The sequence below is a fragment of the Mirounga angustirostris genome, unplaced genomic scaffold, assembly GCF_029215605.1.
Source record: "Mirounga angustirostris isolate CCGP_5_RB_7025 unplaced genomic scaffold, mMirAng1.0.hap1 SCAF_9, whole genome shotgun sequence".
NCBI classification, from domain to species: domain Eukaryota; kingdom Metazoa; phylum Chordata; class Mammalia; order Carnivora; family Phocidae; genus Mirounga; species Mirounga angustirostris.
Genome location: NW_026991717.1, coordinates 61540800 through 61565698, shown reverse-complemented (window position 1 = coordinate 61565698; position 24899 = coordinate 61540800). Strand labels below are relative to the sequence as shown.

The 24899-nt window shown below is 59.3% G+C and overlaps 1 protein-coding gene across 1 annotated transcript in view; it reads right to left on the bottom strand.

The window, feature by feature from the left end:
* The window catches only part of SPTBN5 (spectrin beta, non-erythrocytic 5), a 44984-nt gene that overhangs the window by 19373 nt on the left and 712 nt on the right, over nucleotides 1–24899 (bottom strand). The window contains exons 3-33 of the mRNA XM_064571741.1: nucleotides 22278–22394; nucleotides 20037–20194; nucleotides 19276–19504; nucleotides 17820–18457; nucleotides 16433–16571; nucleotides 16076–16308; nucleotides 15682–15835; nucleotides 15389–15589; nucleotides 15103–15309; nucleotides 14475–14675; nucleotides 13758–13910; nucleotides 11361–11491; nucleotides 10904–11143; nucleotides 10299–10598; nucleotides 9077–9317; nucleotides 8779–8918; nucleotides 8494–8593; nucleotides 7600–7770; nucleotides 6931–7086; nucleotides 6292–6506; nucleotides 5714–5891; nucleotides 5292–5492; nucleotides 4951–5067; nucleotides 3800–3957; nucleotides 3269–3404; nucleotides 2885–3030; nucleotides 2011–2125; nucleotides 1794–1904; nucleotides 1397–1576; nucleotides 376–579; nucleotides 46–195 (exon numbers count right to left, since the gene is read on the bottom strand). Of these exons, the coding sequence (XP_064427811.1) occupies nucleotides 46–195; nucleotides 376–579; nucleotides 1397–1576; nucleotides 1794–1904; nucleotides 2011–2125; nucleotides 2885–3030; nucleotides 3269–3404; nucleotides 3800–3957; nucleotides 4951–5067; nucleotides 5292–5492; nucleotides 5714–5891; nucleotides 6292–6506; nucleotides 6931–7086; nucleotides 7600–7770; nucleotides 8494–8593; nucleotides 8779–8918; nucleotides 9077–9317; nucleotides 10299–10598; nucleotides 10904–11143; nucleotides 11361–11491; nucleotides 13758–13910; nucleotides 14475–14675; nucleotides 15103–15309; nucleotides 15389–15589; nucleotides 15682–15835; nucleotides 16076–16308; nucleotides 16433–16571; nucleotides 17820–18457; nucleotides 19276–19504; nucleotides 20037–20194; nucleotides 22278–22394 (5820 nt within the window). The remainder of the gene's footprint in view (nucleotides 1–45; nucleotides 196–375; nucleotides 580–1396; nucleotides 1577–1793; nucleotides 1905–2010; nucleotides 2126–2884; nucleotides 3031–3268; nucleotides 3405–3799; nucleotides 3958–4950; nucleotides 5068–5291; nucleotides 5493–5713; nucleotides 5892–6291; nucleotides 6507–6930; nucleotides 7087–7599; nucleotides 7771–8493; nucleotides 8594–8778; nucleotides 8919–9076; nucleotides 9318–10298; nucleotides 10599–10903; nucleotides 11144–11360; nucleotides 11492–13757; nucleotides 13911–14474; nucleotides 14676–15102; nucleotides 15310–15388; nucleotides 15590–15681; nucleotides 15836–16075; nucleotides 16309–16432; nucleotides 16572–17819; nucleotides 18458–19275; nucleotides 19505–20036; nucleotides 20195–22277; nucleotides 22395–24899) is intronic.

Sequence of the window (24899 nt, the reverse complement as noted above, 5' to 3'; positions counted from 1 at the left end):
AGGGGGAGCACGGGGAGCATGAGTTGTGGGGTGAGGGGGACCTGCCTCCTGGGCTGTGAGGATCTGGTCCAGGTGGCCACACTTTCTGAGGAAGAGCTGCTCCCGGTGCATGGCCTGCAGCTTCTCTTCCTTCTGCTCCCAGGCCTGGAACACCTGCTCCCGCTCATCCTGTAGGGCTCGCAGCCCTTCCTGGACCTGGGGACGGGCATGTGGGGAGCCCGCACTGGGGAGAGCCGCACGGACAAGATGGAAGCCGATCCTGAGGGAAGCCCCTGACGAGAGGCCAGCAGGGCACAGCGGGGCAGGGCGTGGGGTGATCGGGCTCAGACGAGGTCAGGGCAGGCTGGAGGGGGGGCACCGGACAAGGGGGCCCACCTCCTTGCTGGGTGTCCCTACAGCCAGAAGCGCCTGCTGGCCCAGCTGGGAGGCCCTCTGGTGCAGCTCCTCCCGGGCCTCCAGCTCTGCCCGAAGCTGCCGGTGGGCGCTGAGCAGCGTTAGAAGGCCACTGCCGGGCTCCTGGGAGTTCTCTTCCTGCAGCTCCTGCCACACGGCGGCCACCCAGGAGGTGTAGTCCTGCACCTGGGTCCCCAGGAGACGGAGGGAGAGAGCTGGGTGAGGGCTGGGCTGGGCGGCAGAGAACCGGGTTCTGAGGCCAAACTATAGCCTGCCCACGTCCACTCGCACGGCTGAGTAGCTGTCCCAGGTCAGAGCCTCCGCTGAGGCTCACAGGGCCTTTTGTCACCAGGTTCCTCTGAAGTCATCCAACCTAATCCTTCCAGGTCCACGAAATGTCCACATTTGCCACCTCGTCACCCTCACAGAGACTCCTCACCCTTTGCTTTGGTGCCCGTCCTGCTTAGAAGCTCCTTCTCCTCCCTTCCGAGTCTTCCCAGCTCACCTGCTCTTCAAGGGCCAAGGCCTTGTTTGCCTCACGAAGGCCTCCCGGACACTATGACACCTCACTGCTCACCTCGTCCTCAGGATTTCTACTTTAATACTTACAAACTGTCTTCTGATTTGTGTTCAGTGTTCGAGCTGGAGGGGCCTCGGATCCTTGTCCAAACACCTCATTCCAGAGGTGAAGCAAGGTCAGTAGCACAGTGTGTATGAAGGACGTACTCACAAACAGAGGGCGACAACTAAGGCTCCGTGCCTTGCTCACGCTCATGCTACTAGAAAGTAGCCAAGGAGGATCCCTCAGCTCCAGCCCACGTGCTCAGTGCCCTGACCGGCCAGACAGCCAGCCAGACGTACCCACAGTCCTCTAACTCATGTCCGCACTGGGTTTCCCTCCAGAGCAGGAGGGCCTCAGTAGTACACGCACATGCATGGGAATGCGCACGCGCACGCACACTCGCACGCACACGCACACCGCCCAAGAGGAAGGAGCCCCCACCGCTCGGTGGAAACGGGCCAGGAGGCACGCCCGCTCCAGCTGGGTCCTGCGCTGTGCTGAGCGTAGCTTCAGGGCCTCCCAGGCCCGCACCAGAGTCTGCTGCCTCTGCCGCACGGCGTGGGCCTGGGGCCCAGGCCCCAGCTTCTGTACTGCGCTCGCGGCCTCTAGCAGTTCCTGCAGCTGGGGGCAGGTGGAGTATAGGGAGGGAAGGGTCACGTCCTCCTAGAGGCTGAAGGGCCTGCCCATCCCGCAGAACCCCCCCTCGAGCCATGCCCTGCCACGCACAGTAGGCCCAGTTGGGGGCCCTGCGGGAGGATGGGAAACCCAGAGGAAGAGATGGACAGGCCTGAGGGGGCCTGTAGGGGCCCGGGGGGGAGAGGCAGCCAGACCGGCTCACCTGCTGCCCAGTGCCCACGAGCTCATGCTCCAGCTCTTCGTGTCTCCTCAGCTGGGCCTCCAGTCCACGCAGGTCTGGGGCCACCTCACTGGGGAGGCCTGTGGCTTTCTCCTGAGGAGAGGAGATGGCCACGGCCGTCAGAAATAGAGGGTGGGGCACTGAGCCTGGGGTGGATCCACTTCTAGAAAGAACCCCCTTCCTCCCCTCGGGCTCATACCTGGACCTGCATGAGGGCTTCCAACAGATCTCCGTGTACTCTGAGGGTGACCTCGGCGTCTTGGAGCAGGTGGCCTTGGGCCTGGGTCAGCTCCCACAGCTCCGACCAGGCAGCCCTGTCTCCGGGGAATGTGGAAGACCAACGGGAGGTGAGCCATTGGCGCCGCATCCCATTCCACCCTTGGCTAGTCTTGTCAGCCCTCCTCCTCTCTGGGCTGCATCCAGGACTGGCCCAAAGCTCCCCTTCTGAACCCCCTTTCCTGCCTCAGGGCCTGCCTGGAGCCTTTCCAGCTTCACCATGAATTCAGTCCTTCGTCGCTATCATGCTCAGACCCTGATTTCTACGCTTTGTGGTCCTTCTTCCGTCTTGTGTATTCCAGTCTCAATTGTCAATCAGATTATGAATGTTCAAGGGCAGAAGTCACATCTTTTCTCCATTCCTCATGTACTCGGCCAACTCTCATGAGCTTCTAGGGCTTCCACCAGGCCAGGCTCCATGCCAGGGGTCATGGACAAGTCAGGCCTGGCCTCAGAGCCCGCAGGCTGGAGTTGGGGCCGGGAGGGACCCACGCCAGCCGGGTGGCAGCTAGGCAGTTCCTTCCCCAAGTCCCGGGAGCCAGGGGTTTGGAAAAGTGTCCCCGGGGGTCCGGGCAGGACTCCCTGACCTGCACACCCAGCTCTGCCTCCCTTCTAGGCCGCGGTCACCAGGGCCTGGCTCAGCCTCCCTGGGACCCGCGCCCTCTCTAGAATCCTCGCGGGCAGGCAGAGCCAGCGTGGCCCTCAGAGCAGCCTACCCTCTCTTAACACCCCAAGAGCTGCCTGCACCGTTCGCTCCCACAAACCTGCACCCCCGGCCTCGCCCACTGGGCACTCACTGCAGGTCCTGTTGCCTCTGCCGGGCATTGGGGGCGGCCCTGTGCCCGAGCTCCAGCAGGCTCTCTACCAGCGGCAGGCAGGCTGCCACCCACTGGCCGCCCAGCTCCACCTGGTGCTGGAACCTTGCAAACTTGGTGCGGAGGTGCTGAGGAGAAGAGGGGAGTGGGTGACGGAGCGGCCCCCCGCTGGTAAGGCTGCAGGCGCCTCCTGACCGTCTGGGCAATGACAGGTGGGACAGCCACGTGCCTGCACACCTCCTCAGAAGGCCTGTCCTCGGCCAGCACTCCCGACTCCCACGGCCCCCTTCTCCACAGCCCTGCAGGCCAGCCCGCTGCCCCCAGCCTTCCACCGGAGGGTGTCCTCCCAGCCCCAGCCCTTCTCACCAGGATGTGCGCATGGTCTTCTCCGAGGCTCTCCACTGGCCCGGCCGCCAGCTTCTGGCTAGCCAGCCAGCTCTGCAGCTCCTCAGCCTCCCCCATGAACTCATGCAGCTTCAGAGTCCCCTCCAGCTCCCGGCCCCTGGGGGGACAGCCCGTGGTTCCCACCTGCACACTCCCCTGGGGACAGCTGGCCCAGCGGAAGGGGGGAACCTGAAGGAGCTTATTTGTGGTCTCTGCGCAAGCCTGTGGCTCTGGATTCGGGGAGAAGTAAAGCCAAGAGGGCCAGTGCAGGGCAGCGGGTGCATATGCAGGGAAGAAACGAGAGCTGGGAGCTGGGTGCAGGGGGCTGAGCTCCTGCCCAGCGGGCCTGGTTGCGGACTTGATGGAAGGAGGTGAGTGACACCCAGCAAGGACTCCTCTGACACATCTCTGTGGGCCTGGGGCCATGGTTTGCTTCCAACTCAGGGTCACAGTATGGGAACAGTCAACCGTGGCTAGGCCCCCCGTACCCAGAGTGGGTGCAGTGGCCCTTACCATGTGGCTGCCCACTCCCGCAGTGCTTGCAGCTGCTCCCGGAGCCTCTCCCGGACCACGGCCAGCGGCTCAGCGGCCCCGGGGCCAGCGAGCTTTTGCGCCCTCTGGTCAAGCTTCTCCAGGGAGCTCCAATAGAGAGCCAGTTCCTGCTGCAGGGCCTGCCAGAACACATGCACCCAGGCCAGGCGCAGACTGGGTGGCTACTTCATCTACCCACCCATCCATTCAGCCACGGATCCTCAGACCCATCCATCCACTCATCTACCCACCATTCATCCCCAACCCATCTCTCCAGCCATGCACCCATCACCCACCTCCCCGATACTGATGGAGTTCTTACTGTTCCATAGAAGTGAGGACATAGGGGTGCCCTCAGAGGGCTCATTATTTAGCAAGGGAGGGTAAGTGAGGCCAAGGGGGGAGGGCACGGGAGGCACTGCACTAGATCCCAACGATACAGTAGACTGCGACAGCCGGGGCTAAGCGAGCTGCCCAGGATGTCTGGGACACCGAAGCGCCACAAGGGCATGGCTCTAGGCACGCCCTGTAGGAATGGCTGAGAAACCCATGCCCAGGCAAGAGGACGCTTCAGTGCCAGCCGGAACCAGGGCTGCTGTGGGGTCCAGGGCTGTGGGGTCCTGAGAGTCCGAGACCAGGAAGGAGGAGGGTGCTCCAGGCCTCCCTCCCTTTAACCAGGGGGATGCTTGTGGGGGGAGGTAGGTTTCAGGAGGGCATTTGGTTAACTCAAAGGGTGACATTCAAAGTGTGGGAGGAAGAACCCTGCGGAAGATGTGGGGAGGGTTAGAACAGGTGACCCCAAGAGGGGAGAAGGTGCTGGGGCAAGAGAGGAAGAAAGCAGAGAAATCCCAAGGCTGCAGGGGTGTAAACTGGTCAGTGTAAACTGGTCCAAGAAGGGGGGCAGGAATTCTTCAAAGGGCTGTCTCTGAAGAAGGGGAGCACTGGGGATGGGCAGGGGGCCTTGCTGGACTTGGTGGGCTGGCAGGAAAGGAGCTGGCCATATCTTCAGGGAGAAACAGCAGGGCTCTGTGCCTCTGGAAAGGAGGATGTGCCCTCTGCAAGTGTGACAGCCCTCTCCGTGGCTCATCGTCACCCCGGTGCAGACCGTGTGGAGGCTGCCCGGGACATGGTACCTGGTGCTTCCCAATGAGCCTGATGGTTGCTGCCTCGTCTTCACCACAGTCCTGACTGCTCACCAGGGGCTGCTTCTCCTTCACCCAGTCCTCCAGCTCCGACGCAGCCAGCAAACACTGCCAGGAATGAGGCCACCTCACCCTGATGATGTCAGATGGGACCTTCCACCACCCCTCGGGGACATCATGCTAGGCTCTCCAACAGCCCGAGCGGAGAGGATTCTGTGCCTATTGGGGACTAGCCAGCTCCCGGGCCAGGGTTCTCACAACTGACGCGCCCCCTGAGAGGCCCAGCTCCTGTAGACCTCACAGCGTGATCCCGGGTGCTCTCCACTTCCTACCTGCTGGAGAGCGACAGCCTGCTGCAGGCACTGGGCCTGCGCCTCACACGTCTGCTCGAGCTCTGCCCAGTGGTCCTCCAGCTTCTGGCACTGCTCCAGGATGCGGGGGGCTTGGGGGTGCCCCGAGGCTGCAAGGCTCCGTCCGGAGCCCAGAACCTGCTGCACCTGTCCCTGGTGGGCTTTCACCTCCGCCCGGAGCTCCTGCCATAGAACAGGATGACAGGCTGTCACCTCCGGGTTCCCTTAGTCACAGGGGGCCTGGAACAGAGCCGTGGATGTGGCTCCGGGCTCCACTGGGGCAAAACTCCTGGGCAGGGAATAACTGGGGGCAGAGACTTGGAAATCGGGACACCCTGACTGGTGATATTCTAAAGTCTAGGAATGGGAGGTCAAGGATCCTGGAAGGAAAAGGGGGCCGCTACCTCGTGCTTGCGGCAAAAGCTCTGGGCACCGCTGGTGCATGGGGCAGAGCCGGCACTGCGCATGTGCTCAGCCACCCAAGTGAGCTCCACATTGCTCAGTTGGTAGAACTGATACAGCTCCACTGAGGCCTGCAGCTGTAGGCGCCGGGCGGCCAGATGTCCCTGCAGGGACTCGAACCTGGGGGGAGGCAGAAGAGGGCGGACGGTGGGAATGGCGGTGGAGGGGGACGGACAAGGCCCTCAGGGCTTTCCACAGCCCAGCCAGGGACCCACGAGGAACAAAGCAGAGGATGGGGGAAAGCCTCATCTGACAACAGGGAGGCAGCTGGAGAGGGCCCAGGGCCCAACCCTTCGCCCAGGTGACCTGCTTGACTTCAGACTGTGGGGTACTGAGGATGCCAAGTTGGGGTCTCTGGCCTTCCTAAGCCAGGAATGACCCTCCTTGTAAGGGGAGGAGATTTGGACAACCTCAAGTCCTGTAGATGCCACTGCTGGGCTCAGGGGGTGAAACCGTCCTCATATTCACATGGTGGGGGGTGGCACAGAGTGGGGTGAAGATGGAGCAAGCCGGTGGGTACCTCTGTAGGCACTTTTGGGTCTGCTCCACGATGGTCTGGGAAGTGAGCCCCTGGCGGGCCTGGGACACAAGGGCAGCCATCTTGCCGGCCAGGGCCTGGCTCTCGCTTCCCAGTTGGCCGTGCCGCTTCTGGAGCCCCCGGCTCGAGCCCAGGTCCTGCCCGGTTTCTGCGCTCTGCAGGGCCCCGTCCAGCTGCTCCATCTTCTCCTCGGCAGCCTGGGGAGAGTGCAGGGCTCTGCAGCGTAGGCTTGCAAGTTCTTGGACTCCGAGACCACACCGCCTGCAGCTTACCAGATTCACTGAGGACCTGCTCGGGACCCCGGACCCCCCGTCGTGCCCCCCCGCCCCGCACCCGGAGCCTCATGAACACTCCCGTCCCCTCATGCTTCTTCCCCCACAGGGATTCCGGTTGTGCTGACTACACCCTGGGCACACAGGAGGCACACTGGCAAAGCTGGGCTCCCCTTGCCAGAAGCTAGAGGCCTCTAAAGACTGCAGGACTTCCCAGGGCTACTCCAGAGTTAGCAGAATACCCCAGACTCCTCCCCACCCCTTCCCGTCCTGCTTGTTCCCCCCACCCCCCAGCCTGGCCCAGCGCAGCCTCAGTCTCCCTCCTGTGCCCTGCCCCTCTTTGGCAGACCTGCAGCAGCCCCAGAAGCTGTCTGGCCTGCCGGAGCCGGTCCCCCTGCTCGGCCAGCTTGTGCTTCAGCTCTTCCCACTTGCTACTCAGGCACTGGAGGCTGGCCTGCACATCTTCCCGGGCACGGGGCCTGTCGCTTGACAGCTGTCTCCCCACCTGGAGCGGACACAAAGGCCGAGGGAATTTTGTTGAGTTGCTGGTACCATGAGGGGCCACAGCAGGCGGGACCCAGGTGGCAGGGGCGGGGGCGGGGGCAGGTAGTTGGCTACAGGTTGCATTCTCCAGGCTGCAAGGGCTCAGGCATTTCCCGCAGCCCCAAATCTGTGGGCAGAGGCGGGCGGGCTTTCCCCCGATGCTCCCAGTCGAGCAGGGTGAGCGCGCAGTGGATCGGTAGGGAAGTCTTTGTTCAGGTGGAGGTGGCAGCACCAGAGCTGCCCGGAGAGCTGGGGGTGGCGTTGCGGGGAGAGATGATGGAGGCGTTCTGGGCTGGTTTGGGCACCAAGACAGAGGGGTACCCAGCTGAGTGGGGGAGGAATCTGGGGGATCCTAATTCCGCAGTAACTGAGAATGAGTCTTCCTGCGGTGAATTTGTTCCATGGAAACAGGCCATCCATCTGGGCTCGGTATTTGAAGAAGAAAAGGCCCTGCACCCCTGTCCGGCGCCCCCACCTGCTGCAGGCCCTCCACGTGCCCACAGGTGGCCAGCAGCTCGCGCTCAGCTGCTTCGTGCCGCTTGAGTTGCTGCAGGATGTTGCTGGGCTCTCGGGAAGGCTCATCCGCTGCCCTCAGCCCCTTCTCCTCTATCCACAGCACCAGCTCCGCCACATCCTGCTTCCATTTCTGCCCAAGAACCAGGAGAGAATGGGTCTCATGACCAGGGGTGAGGGCTGTTGCATGAACCTCTAGAGAGAGGGGTCTCACGGACCTCCACGGGAAAGCGCAGGACCCAGTGTGCCAGGTGGGGCCTGGGTTACTGCTCGCAAGTGGGGGCAGGGAAGCTGAGATGGGGAGGGAAAGGTTTCCCCTCATGGTAGGAGGAGGCCCGGGGAGGGACGGCCTGGGCCCCATGGTCCCTGGGCCCAGAGAACAAGAGCACTCGGTCAGTTCTCACTACTCAGCCCACCTCAGATCATGTACGGCCATTTCTCTCCTAATAGGCTTATGCTACAGGAGACCTGTAGACTGACCCAGCTCTGAGCCCCTGTGGGGGCTGAAAAAATATGTAACAGAGCCGAGGTCTGCAGCGGGTGCCCATGGCACACACATGGGCCTAGACTGTGGCCAGAAATGATGGGCAAGGGGAGTCAGCAGACAAGGGAGGGCAAGGGGGTTTATCAGGACTTTGGGTCCAGTGCTGCCTCCGAACAGTGTGGCCTCAGCCTGTTCTCCTCATCTGGAAAAATCAGAGCCATAATGCGGTCTCACAAGAGGGGCCATGAGGGTCAATGACAGAACACATGGGAAAGTGCTTTGCAAACTGTAGAAGGCTCTGCACGGCTCCGCAGCCGCGGACTCCTAGGCACTCCTGGGGGGGGGGGGGGGCGGGACTCGGGCCGGCCTCACCTGGAGCCGGAGGGAAGCCAGCAGCTGCCTCCTCCTCTGCTCACTCCTCTCCTGGACCCTGGCCCACTGTACCTGGATGCTCTGCAGCCGCTCTCGGACCCTGCAGGCCAGATGGAGAGGGGGAGGGCTGGGGGGGGGCGCTCCACTCCGCCCAAGGCCCACCGCAGCCCAGGGTGTGCCCCGCTGCTGCCCTGCCCCCCACACCCCCTCCCAGCCTCCAGGCCGCAGGCTTTGCAGGCCGGGAAAGAAAGGTGGCAGGTGCTGCGCACGCAGGCCTTGACTCACTTGTGCGCAGCAGGGTGTTGGCTGGGGGCCAGCTTCTCGCCATGTGCCCACAGAGCCTCTGCTCGACGGCCAAGGACACCCAGGAGCCACCCAAACTCCTGGTGCTGCTGCAGCAGGCTCTGGGCCTCCCCTACATCGTCCTGGGGGTGCAGAGACCCGGGGTCATGCTTGGGACGATGGGGTCAGCACCATCTTGTCCACCGCTGGCCCCAGGGCCACCAGCCCACCCCCCCCGACTTCAAAGCTCCCCCCAGTGATGGGGAAGCAGCCCTGCAGCCCCGTATCCCTGGCCCCCTACCCCAAGCTTGTCCTGCTGCAGGAAGGCCTCGCGGCTGGCACAGGTAGCAGCAAAACCATCTATTTCTCTGCCAAATCTCTGCAGCTCCAGTCCCTCCTGCAGCTGCTGCCATCGCTGCTCCCAGGCGGCCTGCAGGCCCTGGCCTTGCTGGCTCAGGAGCCTCAGAGCACGGGCCACCTCTTGGGAGTCTGGGGAGTCCAAGGCAGAAATGGCCTGGCCCTGGGCCTCCAGCTGCTGCAGCCTGTCCAGGATGACAGGCAGAAGGTCAAACCCCGTCAGCTCCCCTCCTCCCCCTTCCGCTCCTCTCCCTTGATCATTCATTTCAGAGCTCCGATAGAGGGGGACCTGGCAGGGGCGTCTGAGGACGGTAGCCCCAGTGGTTCACCTGTCCCCTGGAGCAGCTGCGCCTGGGCGCACCGGTGATGCGCAGAACATACCGGGCCTAGCACACTCCTTAGGTCTCAGTAGTGGCCCTGCTCCCTGTCCTGTCACACCCTTGTTCCAGGCCACCATTCTACTGGCTATGCCCAGGCAAGGAGAAGGGTCCCTCAAACCGCATCCGTGCCACCGTATGCTCATGAGCATTAGAAAGGGTGCCTCTCAGCCAGTTGAGTGCACGGGCACACAGCTTGGGGACAGGTGACACCTTTGTGTGGGTTAGAAAAGGCTCCACTTCCTCTGAGGTGAGGCAGCCCTGAACCATTAGTAGAGTCCGGAAGCAGAGGATGGGATGGATTGAGTGCCCACTCGGTCACCTTTGGGCTCCCCTATGTGGGCACAGCCTGTGGACTGTGCGTGGTGACCCTGCCTGCCTGACAGACCTGTGCCGTCATCCCTGCAGGATGAGAGGTCCAGCCATCCTGAGGAGCCATCTGACTCCAGGAGCCTGTGGGGTCTGCATTATCTGGAATGCCTTGGGAGGCTAGGCTGCCCTGACTAAAAGCAATCCATCAGGCTCACCTGGATGGAATATGGCCAAGCCTGCACTTGACAGAACCTTCCAGGAAGCTCAGATTCTGCCCTGCATCCCAACCCCCCTCCCTGAAGTATGCAGGATGCCTGACCAGTTCTTGGTTACATCCCCCTCCTTAAAACCTGCTGGACACTAGCCTGGGCTACTCTCCCGGGTGACACTCTGCTTCCTGCCTCTCCCTCTCTGGTGGCCTGTCCCCACAGGCCTTAGCCAGCCCGAAGCCCGCCCTGTCTGCCCTCCCATCCTGACCTCTCCTGCTGCAGCTGGATCTCCTCCAGCAGGTCTCTGTGCTCCATCAGCAGCTGCTGGGCCGAGGCCACATCTGAGGCCACATCCACCACCTTCGCCTCGCTGCGCAGCTGAGCCCAGACACCTTCCGCCCACAGCAGCAGATGCTGACTCTCCCGCAGGAAGCTCCGCCGCGCCCGCGCTTCGGCCTGGGCCCTGGCCTGTCGGGCCACATGCTGCTGTCCCCGCTCCAGCAGCCCGTGCAGCCGCTCCACCTGTTCTTGCAGGGACCGGCTCTCTGTGGGGTCCGACTCCTCCGCTCTGGGAGATGGGGTCCACCGCCTCGTCAGTGCACTGCCCCGGGGCCTGGGGTCCAGGCTTGGATTCCCCAGGGGAAGGGGTGGCGATTCCGCACTCCCATCTCCCCCTCCCCTAGGGGCAGCAAGTCTGTGTGGCTCGCCCTTTCCTCGGAGCATTTCCTCATGCTCTTCCCCCACCTGCGCCCCTGCCTTTCAGACAGCACATCCTGCCCATCCTCCAACTTCTGGCCCAACCTCATTCCACAACCCTGCTCAGTCCTCCCCTGCCTCCCAGGGCCCCGTCACTGTGCCAAACCCAGGCTGTACTTCATGGCCGCTCTTTGCAGGTACTGGACGCTGCTCTCCAGCGTTAGCATCTTCTGCTGGGCCAGTTGCAGGGCACGGTGGCTGTCCTCTGACTGCCCCAGCTCTAGGGTTTCCAGCTGGAGTATCAGGTCTTGCAGTTGGACCTGTGTGGATCCACACTTGTGCAGAAAACTGCACACACCTGTGGTGCGTACCAGCTGCGTTTCCTTCTCTTTCTTCAGGGCTTCCAGCTGCCCCCACCTGAGCGGAGGGAGCAGGGATGTCTCCAGCACGGGGACATCCCCATCCATCCTAGGGCCTTGGCCAGGGCCTCACAAAATAGCTGCTACCAGGCTGGCCGCCCCACACCCTGTCTCTGACATGCCCAGTGTTTGCTCTTGGCATCTGGGGAGGTGGGTAAGCAGGCATGCAGGCCTGGGAACTGCATTCAGCCCATCCTGCACTCCCTCATTCTTACCTCCGGCTCAGTTCCTCCTGCTGTTGCTGGATTTGGGGGGTATCTTCAGGATATCTCTGCTTCAGCTGCTCCGCATTGCTGCTGACCTCAGCCCAGCAGCCCCTCCCCACAGCCAGAGCAGTGAGGAAGTTCTGAGGAAAGGAAGACCCAGGCCTTGAGGGAGCTTCTTCTCTTCCCATACTGCCCTCAAGACTACAAATGACCTCAGACACGCTCTGCTACATAGGTGTTTGAGTTGGATCCCTCTCGAAGGACTGGGATCTCTGTCCTTAAAGGGCTGGGAGGGTCCTTTAAAAGTTCAAAGCCAGGTATCCAAATTAGAAAGAAGTAAAACTGTCACTATTTGCAGATGACAGCGTATTATATACAGAAACCCTAAAGACCCCACCAACAAATTGTTACAACAAATAAATGAATTCAGCAAGGTTGCAGGGCACAAAATCAATCTATGGGAATATTTTGCGTTTCTGTACACTAATAATGAACTATCAGAGAGATTTAAAAAAAAATCTCATTTACAATTGCATTAGAAAGAATAAAATACCTAGGAATAAATTTAACAGAAGAGATGAAAAACCTACACACTGAAAACTATAAGACACTGATGAAAGAAACTGGGAAAAAACCCATAAATAAATGGGAAGATATAGCATGCTCATGGATCGGAAGAATTAATATTATTAAAATGTCCAAACTACTCAAAGCAGCCTACAAATTCAATATAATCCCATCAGAATTCCAATAGCATTTTTCACAGAAATAGAACAATCCTAAAATTTGTATGGAAACACAAAAGACTCTGAACAGGAATAGCAGTCTTGAGAACAAAGTCAGAGGCATCACGCTCCCCGATTTCAAACTATATAGTTTACTATAATGAGCTATAGTAATTACTTATAGTAATCAAAACAGTGTGGTCTTGGCATAAAAACAGACATATAGATCAATGGAACAGAATAGAGAGCCCAGAAATAAACCATGTACATACGGTCAATTAATTTATGACAAAGGAGCCAAAGATATACAATGAGGAAAGGACAGTCTCTTCAACAGTGCTGGGAAAACTGGACAGCCACATGCAAAGTATGAAACTGGACCCCTACCTTATACCAGAAACAACAATAGATTCAAAATGCTCAACACCAAAAGCAAATAATCTGATTGAAAAACAGGCAGAGGACCTGAATACACATTTTTCCAAAGAAGACATACAGATGGCCAACAGATACATTCAAAGGTGTTCAACATCACTAATCTTCAGGAAGATGCAAATGAAAACCACAACCAGAGATCACCTCACACCTGTTAGAATGGCTGTTCTCAAAAAGACTAGAAAAAAGTGTTGGCGAGAACTTGGAGAAAAGGCAACCATTGTGCACCGTTGGTGGGAAAGTCAAGTGGTGCAGCAACTATGGAAAAGAATACGGACGTTCCTCAAAAAATGCAAAATAAAACTACCACATAGTCCAGCAATTCCACTTCTAGGTGTTTAGCCAAAGAAAATGAAAACACTAACTTGAAAAGATAATCTGCACCCCCATGTTTGTAGCAGCATTATTGACAATAACCAAGATATGGAAGCAACCCAAATGTCCACTGATGGATGGAAAAAGAAGATGTGGTATATATACCTACCACATCCAAGAGAATTAAATATTTCTTTCATACTATAAAAAAGAATGAAATCTTGCCATTTGGGACAATGGGATGGACCGTGAGGGCATTACGCTACGTGAAATAAGTCAGATAGGGATAAACACTGTATGATCTTACTTCAATGGGGGACTTAAAAACACAAAACAAAACAAGATACAGAGGACAGATTGGTAGCTGTCAGAGTAGGGAATTGGGGGTGGGTGCAATGGGTAATGGGGGTCAAAAAGCACCAACTCCTAGCTATAAAATAAATAAGTCATGGGGATGGAATATATAGCATGGGAACTACAGTTAATCATACTGTGTTGCATATTTGAAAGTTGAAAGAGCCCCCCAGTTCTCATCCCAAGAAAAAAATTCTGTAACTGTGTGTGGTGATGGATGTTAACTAGACTTATTGTAAAACATATACGTGTATTGGGTCATTATGTTAATAATATGTTATATGTTGATGATAACTAGACTTACTGTGGTGATCGTTTCACAATACATACAAATATCCTATCCTCATGTTGCATACCTGAAACTGATATCATGTCATACATCAGTTATACCTCAATAAAAAAAAAATTCAAGGCCAGACGCCCTGCTCCTCCTTCCCAGACAGGACTAGAGTGAACATGGCCAGGTCAGGCACGGGCGCAAATACCGGAGAGGCAGGGAGGGAGAAGGATGGGGGAGAAGGAGGGGCAGCGGGGCCGAGCAGCTGAGACCCCCACCTCGGCCCAACGGGGGCAGTACCTCATATGTGAGCTGTGTGACCTCCAAGTTGTGGGCCTGGGGCTGCAGCGTTCGGAGCAGGGCTGTCTGGTTCTCCAGCCAGGACCACAGCTCCCCACAGAAGCCATGGAAGCCACACAGGGCTACTGTCCCCTCCAGCCGTGCCCTGTGGTGCTGAGGAGAGGCCGGCCCAGGGGTGGGGGTGAGGTCAGCTTCCCCATAGGGCCCTCAGAGCCATCCCGTCACCCCTCCGGGCAGAATGTACTCTTTTGATCTGGCTCTCAGGTGCAGCCATACTTCTGTGGGAACTGGCTCTGCCTAGCCCTCCAGGCTCTCCCCCTGCAGCCTACCCCTCCCAGCTTCACTTCGGGGCTCCAGGCACTCTGGCCTTTACTCCTCCAGGGCCTCCTTCTTGCCTTGGCATAGGTCCTGCCTAGGGCATGGTCTCCCCGTCTCCCCTGCCCCCCCACCCCGCCCGGCTTTACCTGCTCTTAGCCCCTCCTTGTTCTAGTCTCAGCCAAAGTGTCCTTTCCTCAGAGATGCCCTCCCCAGCTCCCAGCCTGACCTGGGCTCCCAGCACACCTACAGCCATCTACTGACTTCTCATCCTCCCTGCCATGACGTAAACTCCTTGCGGCCGGCGTGCACGTCCAGTAAGTGCTCAGTCTCTGGGCTCACAGCTCAGGGTCCTGTACAGAGCAGGTGCTCCCTGACCGTCTTCTTGAACAAGAGCGGTACCTTTGCCAAGGCCTGCAGGCCCTCATAGTCCTGGCTCAGGCAGTCCTGTGTCTGGAGTATGGTGTTAGGGTCAAAGTTAGCGTCAGGCTCAGCCGAGAGGGCCATCTTCTGGGTGCCCGGGGGGGCGGAGTGGCAGGAGACCTCACTCCAGGTCCCCAGGTGCCTCAGGCCTTCCTTTGGAGAGCTCAGGGCAGACACCACCTGTAGTGACAGGACAGAGGGCAGCATGTCCACTGCGGGCTCCCCTAAGCACAGAAGGCTTGGCAGGGAGGGGCCAGCGGTTGTCCCTGGGCTGGTAAAAGAGAAGAGGGCATTCCAGAAGGAATGCCTGGTTAATGCCTGGAAACTGGCGGGCGAAACGAGCAAAGCCAGACTATACTGGATGACCTCCATAGGCGTGGGCAGACAGGATGCCCCGCACTGGGCTGGGCGGGAGGCGGGCTGTTGCTGGGGATGGGTGCCCGCTCCCCCGGCCCAGCGGAAAGCCAGGATTCCCAGGTCAGCGGCCACAAAAGCCCTCCCATCTCCACCTTCCGAGCGGTCACGGGACACAGGCGCAGCGCTGAGACCACGCGTGCACTGGGAGCTGGAGGCCCGTAGTTCTGGGGCCCTGCCGGGCCGCACGCACCGTGAGCGACACCTGGGCCGCGGCCGCCCGCGCCTGCTCGTCCAGCTGCCGCAGCTCGGCCCCGAACGCGTGCAGCGCGCGCTCCAGCCGCCGGTGGCGCAGCAGCAGGGCCTCGGCGGCCTCCGGGTCCCGGCCGCACGGAGCGCTCGCCAGCGCCGACCGCTGCTCTCGCAGCCACGAGGCCGCGTCCGCCGCGTCGGCCAGGTACTGCGGGGAGGAGGGCAGGCTGAGCACCCGGCGACCCCGCGCGCCTGCCCGGCCGCCCGCCACCCCGCCGCCCCGCTACCTGCTGGACGAGCAGAGCCGCCTGCAGCCGCGCCCCCCGTCGGGCCGCCCGGGCCCGGAGCCGCTGCCACGCGCCCTGCAGCGCCTCGGCCCTCTCGCGGGGATCCGGCCGCGTGGGGGGCCCGCGGGCACCCAGGTCGCATCCCCTCCGCACAAGATCAGCGCACACGGCCTGGTGGTGGCGCAGCTCGGCTTCCAGGGCCTGGCGGGGTGCAGAGTCGGGAGCTGGGCGAAGGGAGGGGAAGAAAGGGTGGCAGCAAGGTGGGGACTGGCAGGGCAGCGGGCGGCAGGTACCTTGTGTTTCCGCAGGCCCGCTCTGATCTGGCTGAGGTCCCGGCCCACGGCCTCCTCCTGCACCAGCTGCTGGCGCTCCCTCAGCCAGGCTTCCTCCTCCCCACAGTTGTGCAGGAACTCTGCCTGCTGCACGCTCTGCTCCAGCAAGGCCCGCCTGAGGGACGGCAAGGGACCCCGAAGGGATTGGGGAGTGGCCTCCCCACCAGGCTCAGACACTTCCCCTGAGACAGGAGTTTTCTTGTTCTGGATGACTCAACAGGGGGCCCAGAAGAGTGGGGGGTGAGGGTCAACGTGGAGGAAGTTGCCAAGTCAGCAGTATTTTTAACCTGGGCAGGAGGTACACTGGGTTACACGAAAATCCTGGAGAAGGTAGAAGAGGGGGCTGAGCTCTTACCGGGCCTTGACGAGGGACACCAGGCTCCAGTGGAGCTGGGCCAGCGCCTGGGCCTTGGCCTGCAGCACCTCCACACTAGTGCCTGGGGACGAGTCCAGCTCCGCGGTCTGGAGGGCAAGGTGGCGCACATGGGCTCCGTGGGCCGAGACCTGGGCCTCCAGCAGGTCCTGCTTCTGCAGCAGCTGCACTGTCTCTGCCAACTGCTGCCCCCAGGCTGTGGAGCTGGCCAGCACCTGCCAGGGGTGGACAAGTGATTGCTGCAGCCCCAGAGCGCTGGGGCCCCCTGAGTTCCCGTGCTCGGGCACCTGCTGTGTTGGCCTGGGGGGGGGGGGCGCTGTCTGCTGGTGCGGGGCCCACCTGGAGCTCCTTGAGCTGGTTGGAGGCGTTCTCCATCTCCTGCAGCAAGCTCAGCACAGCCTGCAGGTCTGCCATCTGCTTCTTCTGCCCTCGGAGACGCTCAAGGAGTCGCTCCCAGCGCCCAGTGATCTCCAGTTGCCTAGAGGACATGAGAATAGGGGTGGTCTTTACTGGGCTGCGGTGGGGTCTAAGCCAGTGGGGGCCTTGGTGGTCAGGGAGGAGCCTGAGCCTGGTGGCTGGGGGCTTGGAGCATCCCAGCCTGGGGTGGTTGGGGCATCGTGTTCTTGCTTCTTAGACACAGAGAAGCCAGAAGGAGGGCCTGGAAGGTTCAGGTCTACAGGGCCCCCAAGACTTTTTTCCAGTCCCCATCTCAGATGATAGATAGCAACTCCAACCTTCTAGGTGCCTGCGCTAAAATCTGGAGAACTTACTTTCTCACACCCCGCATCTGATCTGTCTGTAAATCCTCTTAGATTCAAAATATATCCAGAATCCCACCATTTGTCTTCGCCTCCATTACTTCTCTCTGGCCTAGATTATTGCATAGCCTCATGCGTGGTCTCTCTGCTTCTGCCCCTTCTGTCTGTCCCCGACGTGGCCTCCAGAGTGATCATTGGAGAAGAGGAGTTAGATTGTGTCACTCCTCTGCTCAAGCTCTCCCACAACTCATTCCCCATCTGCCTCTGAGTCAATCTTGTCTTTACTGTGCCCTACAGATCCCAGCATGCTGTCTGCCTCCACCCTTTGCCCCTGTCCTCAGCTACTACTGGTTCCTTTGGTTAACACTGGCCTCCATGCTATTTTCCACGCATGCCAGGCATGTGCCCACCTTGGGGCACTGCACTAGCCACTCCCTGTCCCTGGGAGAGTCTGTCCCCACATCTGTAAGGCTGGCCCCTCACTCCTTTCTGGTCTTTGCTCAAAAGTGAACCTCCTCTCACCACCCAATCTAACTCCCTCCCCCTATCTTGGCATTTCATAATCCCCTATACTTTATTACTATTTTTTATCACGATCTCACATACTATTATATGTACTTTGTTTTCCTTCGTTATGTGTAAGCTCTGTGAGGGGAGCGATTATTGTTTGTCCTCTTCACTACTAAATCCCCAGCACCCAGCACAGTGCTTGGGATATAATAGACACTCAATAACTGTTTGTTTAGTGAATGAATTAGTAAGAGGTATCTAGAAAGGGCGGTGCTTTACCAAAAGGGGTCAATTACGGATGCTGGAAGTTCAGGCATCGGGGGGAGTTAGATCTTTTCAAGGGATCCCTGAACCTATAGATCACACCTCTATGGCCAGGAATGGGCACATGGAAAGATAAGGGTATGATAGGGGGGCCTTAGCCTGTTTTGAGGATGGTTTCCGTGCCCCGGGCTCACCTGCAGGCCACATCTGCCCAGCCATGGTGCTGCTCCTGCTGGAGGACGTCTGCAATCTCGGCCAGGGCCTGGAAGCGCCCCTCTTGGGGCAGGATGCTGGCCTCCAGCATGCCCAGCTTCTGGGCAGCCGCCTCCACTGTGGCCAGGCTGGCTGGCGGGGCTGCGGCTGCGGCCTGGCCCAGCATGCACTCTGTGTCTGTCAGAAAGCTCTCCCTGAGGGCTGCCTTGCGCTGGAAGCGCCGGACCAGGGCTTCCAGCCGCTCTAGCTGTAGGATCCTCTGCAGCAGGGCCTGGCTCCGGGAGGCCTCTGCCCGCTCCAGGCCTGCCCAGCGCTGGGACAGCTCTGCAGGGCCCAGGCCCTCGTGAGGCAGAAAGGGCTTGCGGTTCTGGGCCCGAAGCGCAGTCTGCAGCCGGAAGAGCAGGGCCTCTGTGGCCCCTCGCTGCTGCAGCCGCAGCGGCTTCTCCTGGGTGCGGAAGCAGGCAAAGGCCACCAGCAGCTGGCGCGTGGCGGCTAGGGAGTCTGGGAAATCCCGCGCCTCCAGCTGCACCTGCTTCTCTGCGATCCAGCACAGCAGGTCGGCCACCAGCTGCTCGTACTGGGTCCGCAGCTCCTCCGTCTCCTGCAGCTGACTCAGGATCTGGAGGCGGCAAGGGAAGGGAACGGGGCAGCACCCCGGAGCAGGTCCTGGAATGGAGGTACTCCTCTTTTGGCTGCTGAGTGACTGCCAGGGTTCCCTGGGTGGGTGGTAGCTCCTTCCCCCCAGCTGAGGTTGCACTAAAGTGGGGGTCCTCCCAGCCCCCAGAGAAGCGGGTTGGCCTGCATTGCACACTTAGACCCAGGAATGTGGGGCACCCATCCTGCCTTCCTCCATCTTATTTTACCCCATTTGGTCTCACGTCTAGGGGGTACTATTTTTCTGAGCTGTCTTTCCCTTCCCTGAGGCCCCCACATCCCTAAAGCAGCTCAGAGCCCTTGGCCTTGATCGTCTCCCCCATGCCCAGCTGAGACGCCAACCCTAAGAACAGCTTCCCAGGCCTCCGCATCTGCCAGTGTGCCCAGAGAGGAAGAGAGCCTCCCCAAAACGGACGGAGCCCAGCAGAGCTGCTTCTGTGCCTCTCCTTACAAAGTCCAGCTCTCTGAGCCTTTCAGTCCCATTAGGAGCTCAACAGCCTAAGAGCAGGGGGGAGGGGGAGGGACTAGAGGGGATGGAGCTCACCTGGCTCTTCCTGTGTGCCAGGCCCTGAGCTAGGCACTGAGCCCAACATTCCCAAAAACTCATGGCAGCCTTCTGCTACCCCAGGCATTATCGGCTCCGTTTGACAGAAAAGTTAGGGGACATGGTCAAGGCTGCACAGCTGGGAAGTGGCAGAGGCAGGCTTCAAACCCAGGTGTGTCTGACTCTGAGCCCATGCTCCCGCCGCCTCTCCTCGATGCCACCTTCGCTTTGTCACCAACCTTAGCAAGTCTCCTCTGGACCGTCTGCTCCTGGTGCAGGCGGGAGAAGTGATGGTAGTAGAGGGAGACATAGGTCATGATGGAGCGCTCGTCAGGATGGGGGGCCGCCACGTCCTCGGGGTCCAGCAGCTGAGCAATGCCCATCTCCTGCTCAGCCACGCGGAAAGCCAGGTCAAGGTTGTGCAGTGGGTGCTCGGGACGCAGGGAGCAGTAGTCAAGCAGGTCTGGCCTGGACAGAGAGCAGGCCCAGCTCTTCACCAGAGCCGCTTGCTGCTTGGGTCTCAAGGCCTTGGTAAAAAGGCCAACCAGCTCCCGTTGGCCGTTCACACCTTACCACACATTAGTTTCCCCTGTCGGTAATCTGAACCGCTAATGAAGGAATGGGGCTCTGATAGAGAGGGGAGGGTTAATTTCCTTCGGGGGGGGGCAGGCTTCTGGGTAGGGGGAGAAACTCCAAAGGGGTGGGTACTTGCCAGGAAGAGAATAGAGAGAGAATAGAGTCAGGGACACAGAAAGTGGAGAAAGGCAGGGGTCAAGGCAAACGTGGGCCAATTCCACGGGATTTCCTAGGGAAGGGGGGAGGGCCTCGGCTATCAGCCTGCTCTACTTCCGAGCCCCCGGGTGCAGGGGCCAGAGGGATGTGGGAGATGGGCGGGTTCAGGACCCAAGCCCATTCTCGGTGTTCGGCTGGGTGGTGGAGCCCCACAGGAGGGAGGTTGAGGGGCTGGGAGGGCACCGGGTCCGCTCTCTGTCTGGCGCACCTGTGTGCATGGATGAGGGCACCGAAGCCGAGCCCGTCACTCCAGCTGCGGGAGAAGTCGGTGATGTCGACGTCGGGGTAGCCGGCTGTTTTCCGTTGGCACCAGACCAGCAGAGCTTCCTTGGCAGACAGCAGGGCTGCGCTGGCCCCAAACTCCTCCTGGCAGGGTGGGACAGCGGGTCACCATGCAGGGACGGCTGGGAAGGCAGCAGGACCCGCAGGCCGTGGGAGAGGCAGGCTGGGCTGGGTTGTGATCCTTCTCCCCTGACCTGGAGGCAGGTGCAGATCGCTCTCTCTTCAGAGCACCTGATTTGACTGATTTCATTTGTGGTGGGCAGGGACTGGGGCTGAGGGAGAAAGATCGTCCTTCCAAAGAAGTGGGACGCCTGAAAGCTGTCGCATTTGAGCAGCCGGCTTTGAGTCACAGCTGGTGACCACAACAGCGGGAGCTCCCGTTTCTCCAGCCCTTCTCATGGGCGGGACATTGAGGAATGAGGAATTGAGGCTGGGATTTGTTAGACGGGCTCCTGGTCCCTGGGGGGCTGTCTGCCAGCTGGGCACAGGGCCGTGGCCCTCCAGCCTCTCGCGGCCCCAGGAGCGGGGCACCATTACTATTTCCATTCTAGGGCTGACACAAGGAGGAGCAGAGGGGCCATGAGGAGGCTGCCCAGCATCCCTCCCCCAACAGGGCAGGGCTTGCCTGCGGGGGAGTGGCTGACAGCCTGCCTCTGACGGGTGAGCCCCCCTGTCTGCCTCACAGGGCGGCTGAGGGCAGAGCTTGTGCTGCTTCGTCAGGCCGGGCAAGGACATCTTTGGATTCAATCCCCTCCCTCCATCAATGTTTCTCTTCTTGACAGTTTCCTTTATTCCGGTACTCTTGGTTCCACCTGCCTGCAACCTGCCCTGCTATCTCTCTTTCCCTCAGTGCTTCTCTTTCCCCCTCTTCTACTCCCCTCCCCCCTCTTCTACTCCCCTCCTCCAGCCTCCATTCCTGGTCCCTGTCCTGCCCTTACTGGGACTCTCCTTCCACCCACTCCCTCCCTCACGCTCACCCCCCAAAGGCCCCTTTCCTCCTTCCTCCCCAACTCGTGCTTCCTCTCATTTGCTCCACCCCTCCACTAATTCCTGGTTATAAACTCAAAACGTCAGAGCAGAGCAGGCTGCCTGTCCTTCTTCGCCCTTTGGGCCCAGGAGCTTGGGTGGCAACAGTGCAGGGGGGACGCCTCGAGGCCCAGAGCTCATGCCCTAAGCAGTTGGGCTTGGCTGGCAGACACGACCCAGGAGAGAGTCTGAGGGTGAGCATGGGAGGGAGTGGGGGCAGCCTATTGCGGTTACGTCTGTTTGGCAGGGAGCAGAGCCTGAGCCGGTCAGGGTGCAGGGTGACCAGTCAGGGGATGACTCACCTGCTGCTCCCAAGGGAAAGGGCAGCCAGGGCACCTGGAACTGGCTTAGGGGACCAAGGAAGGGAGTGTAGCCACACGGAAGGGCTTGAGGCCAGTTAGAAATCCACCCATCTCTTCATTCATCGCATAGGTGCGAGACCCTGGGGACACATCCAGGCAACGCTCCTGCTGTCCTGGGGCTCACAGTCACATGATGGGTTTCAAGGGTCCTCCTGGATTTGAGCCAGATCTATGGCTTCTTTTCATTAGGGTCTCATTCTCTAGGTTGGCTTTTATAACCTTTTGGAATTGAGTTTTAGGTGAGGTTTTGGAAACCATAAAACAAATTGATAAATATAAGGACTTTATGTTTTTACTCTTTCCCATTCAGTTGTGGGAAAACAAGGTAGAACAAGAGGAGGATGGAGGAGCATCTCTTTGGTGTTGAGGATACTGGGGATTTGGAAAATTCTGGGGCTGGGACTCCCTCCACATGTCTAATTTCTCCCAATAGCACATTAGAGGTATAATAGAAGTTAGAGGGTTTCAGTGCCAAGTAGGGAACAACCAATCGGGGTGAAAGGCAGGCACTGGGCAGTCACCTGAACCCCTCACTTGTGAATGGCTTGTCCCAGATCAGGACTGAAATCCGTGAATCTAGTTGTCATTTTAGCATATTACAATCTCTCTGACATTCTCAATTCTTTGCCCGTGGTTGAAGAGTGGGTATTCCTTGTGTGGATGCCAGGGTCTGTTGTGGGGTTCCTAAATAGTCAGGTGGAGCTGCTCTGTCTCCAGGGGCCGGAGGTGAGGCCAGGGCTGGGCTGGGCTGGGCTGGGTGGTTGGGGGCTGGGGCATACCCTGTCCAGGGAGATGTGGGAAATCTGGAAACGCAGAATGATGACCCAGATGAGTCCCAGGATGAGTGTCTGGTCTCCGTCCACGATGTTCTCTGGCCCAATGAGGGGTATTGGCACCTGTGGGCACAATTGGCGGGGCTCAACCGTGAAGCCTGTGTACCAGAGAAGACTCAGAGTACCCCAAATCCGGGGGGCCTGCTGCCAGATGGGAGGGTCCTGGAATCCACCCTGTCCCAGGAGGTTCCCAAGGGAGGAACAGGCAGGGCACAATGCCAGGCAGGTGGAGACTTTCTAAATGGTTGCAGCTTTGGACTCAAGTCCTCCCGGGCAAAACCCAAGCCTGGTGAACTGGGCTGGACCACTGGGGTGGGGGATCTCCCTGTATGTGGGCTACAGGTAAACAGAGGCCAAGATCAGTGGTTCAGCCATGGGGGTTGGAAATGAGGGGTCATCATAGTCAATATATGAGCTCAAGAGACAACAGAAACTGTCTGCCTCCACCTCTCAGGGCATGTGGGGATCTTCAGGGAGGGCTTGGGTCCTTGGCTCCCACTTCAATCTCAGTGCTCTTCATCAGTGGTCCATCTCCTGGTAAAAAGGCAGATTCCCAAGCTGCTTTTTTACCCAGTCAGACTCTCCTGGGCCAGGGCCCAGGACTTGCATTTGGACAAAGGCCTCAGGTGGTTTTCCTGTGCACTCAAGTTGAACACCTGCTGCCCTAGATCTTGCCTACATGGACAGGGAGGAGGAATGAATGAGGGGAGAAAGGAACAGAATAAACATCAAAGCCGCACGGGACCTGGGCCCCTTCACCCTCTGGCTCCGTCTTCCTCTCCTGGATCACAGCGCTCCAAGGCCTGTGGGATTCTGGCTGTTCCTTGGGATTCTAGGCACAGGCCTTGGGGCCTTTGTACTGTCTGAAAATACCGTCCCCAATAGCCACATGGCTACTTCCCTCTCTTCTTCTAAGTCTTTACTCAAATACCACTTTTTCAATGGTGTTTTCAATAGCCACCTTATTTGAAATAGAAGCCCAGGGGCTATTCCTCCTGCACAAACACACATGCTCGACCCCCTTACCCTGCTTGGGTGGGGATCTTGGTTTTGTTCTCTGATGCCTCCCTAGTAGAGAGGCTGGCAGATAGTGGGTAATGGATAAGTATGCACTGAATGGAGAAAGAAGAGGGGCGACTTTCCATAAGACCGGCGGGAAGCCGGCTTCAGCCAACCACCAGCCTGGTGGGCAGGGCTGCATCCCTGGGTATCGCAGTGGGGCCCGCCCCATGCTCAGACTTCTCCTCCTGGCACACCTGAGCTGGAGCAGCTAGCTGGTCTGTGGGGGCCTTGGAGTCTGCTCATACCAGCTTGTGAGGGCTGATCTTCCCACTTTGTGCTTAGTGATATCACACTGGTAGCTTGCAGTCAGCTGTGGTGGAGGCCGCAATCCCAGGGAAATGAGCAAATGCTACAAAGCAGGGCTTTTATGCCCCCTGCGCTGAGAGTGGGTTGTTAAACATTTACCAGCACACACTGATCTGGGTTCAAATCCACTGTCTTCCCTGAAACTGCAGGCCCCTGGCAGCCAGGTCTGGGCTTGCTGCCTGTGGTCCCCAGAGCCTGGCATGGAGTGCCCAGCAAATGACACGGTCTCAGAAATGAGTCCATCCCACATTCTGCTGCTCGGTAACCCTGTGTTGGGGCAACAGTATGTAGAGTGGAGACAAGGCTGTCACTTTCATAGACTATGTATCAGTGACATGCTGGGCTTGCGGGGAGCTGCAGAGCCTCTGACAAGGGCCACGGGGCGCCCACTCTTCCCAAATACCTGGAGGGGTGGTGGCTGGCTCACAGGCTATTGTCCCCGGGACCAAAAAAGGGCCTGGCATTCTGTGGCTGTGAGCTTTCTGCTCCTCCCTGGGCTTGGGGACTGCAGTGGCCCCATGCCTAGCTTTGGCTTCTAACTCAGGCAAGCCAGGCTCCCGGGGGGCTGTGACCTCCAACCCAGGACGTAAGTGACAGGCGCACACACCCAAGTTCAGCCCAGCCAGTTCCAGCTCAGTGACTTGCAGGCTCCAGGAACAGCTTCCTCATGGCTTCTGGACCTGCGGGCTTCCCCCGTCCTGGCTCCCAGTATAAACGACCCCTGCCTAGGCCCCTTGACGCTGGCCATGAGGGTCCTTCCATGGCCCTGGAGCTTTTGCCTCCTTTTAATGACTATTTCTTTGGCCAGTCTCTTTCTTTCGGGAGACCGTGGGTCCCTCCTGCTTGCTGCAGCCCCTGCCTGCTAACGGATCCAGCTTCTCCGAAGCAGACCTGAACCTCTTCCCTCCACCACCTGGCTCAGTGTCCGGGGGTCTTCTCCGGTGTCCTCCTCTCAGCCTGCCCCCCACAGCCCCGCATCCGGGCTCGACTGGCCCACTGACCGTGGGTCTTGCCTGGTAAGTTATTTCCTTAGTTAGGGAAGGAGAGAGTTCAGAGTATAGGGAATCTTTCGGCTTAGAATCCCACAGTTCTCTCATGGCAGGCAGGCAGCAGTGCACTTCAGTCCCACCCACACGATGTCCCTGCTCCGGCCGGGCGGTCCGGGGCCCTCTAAGCTGCGAGTGCTGCTCAAGGAAGGGC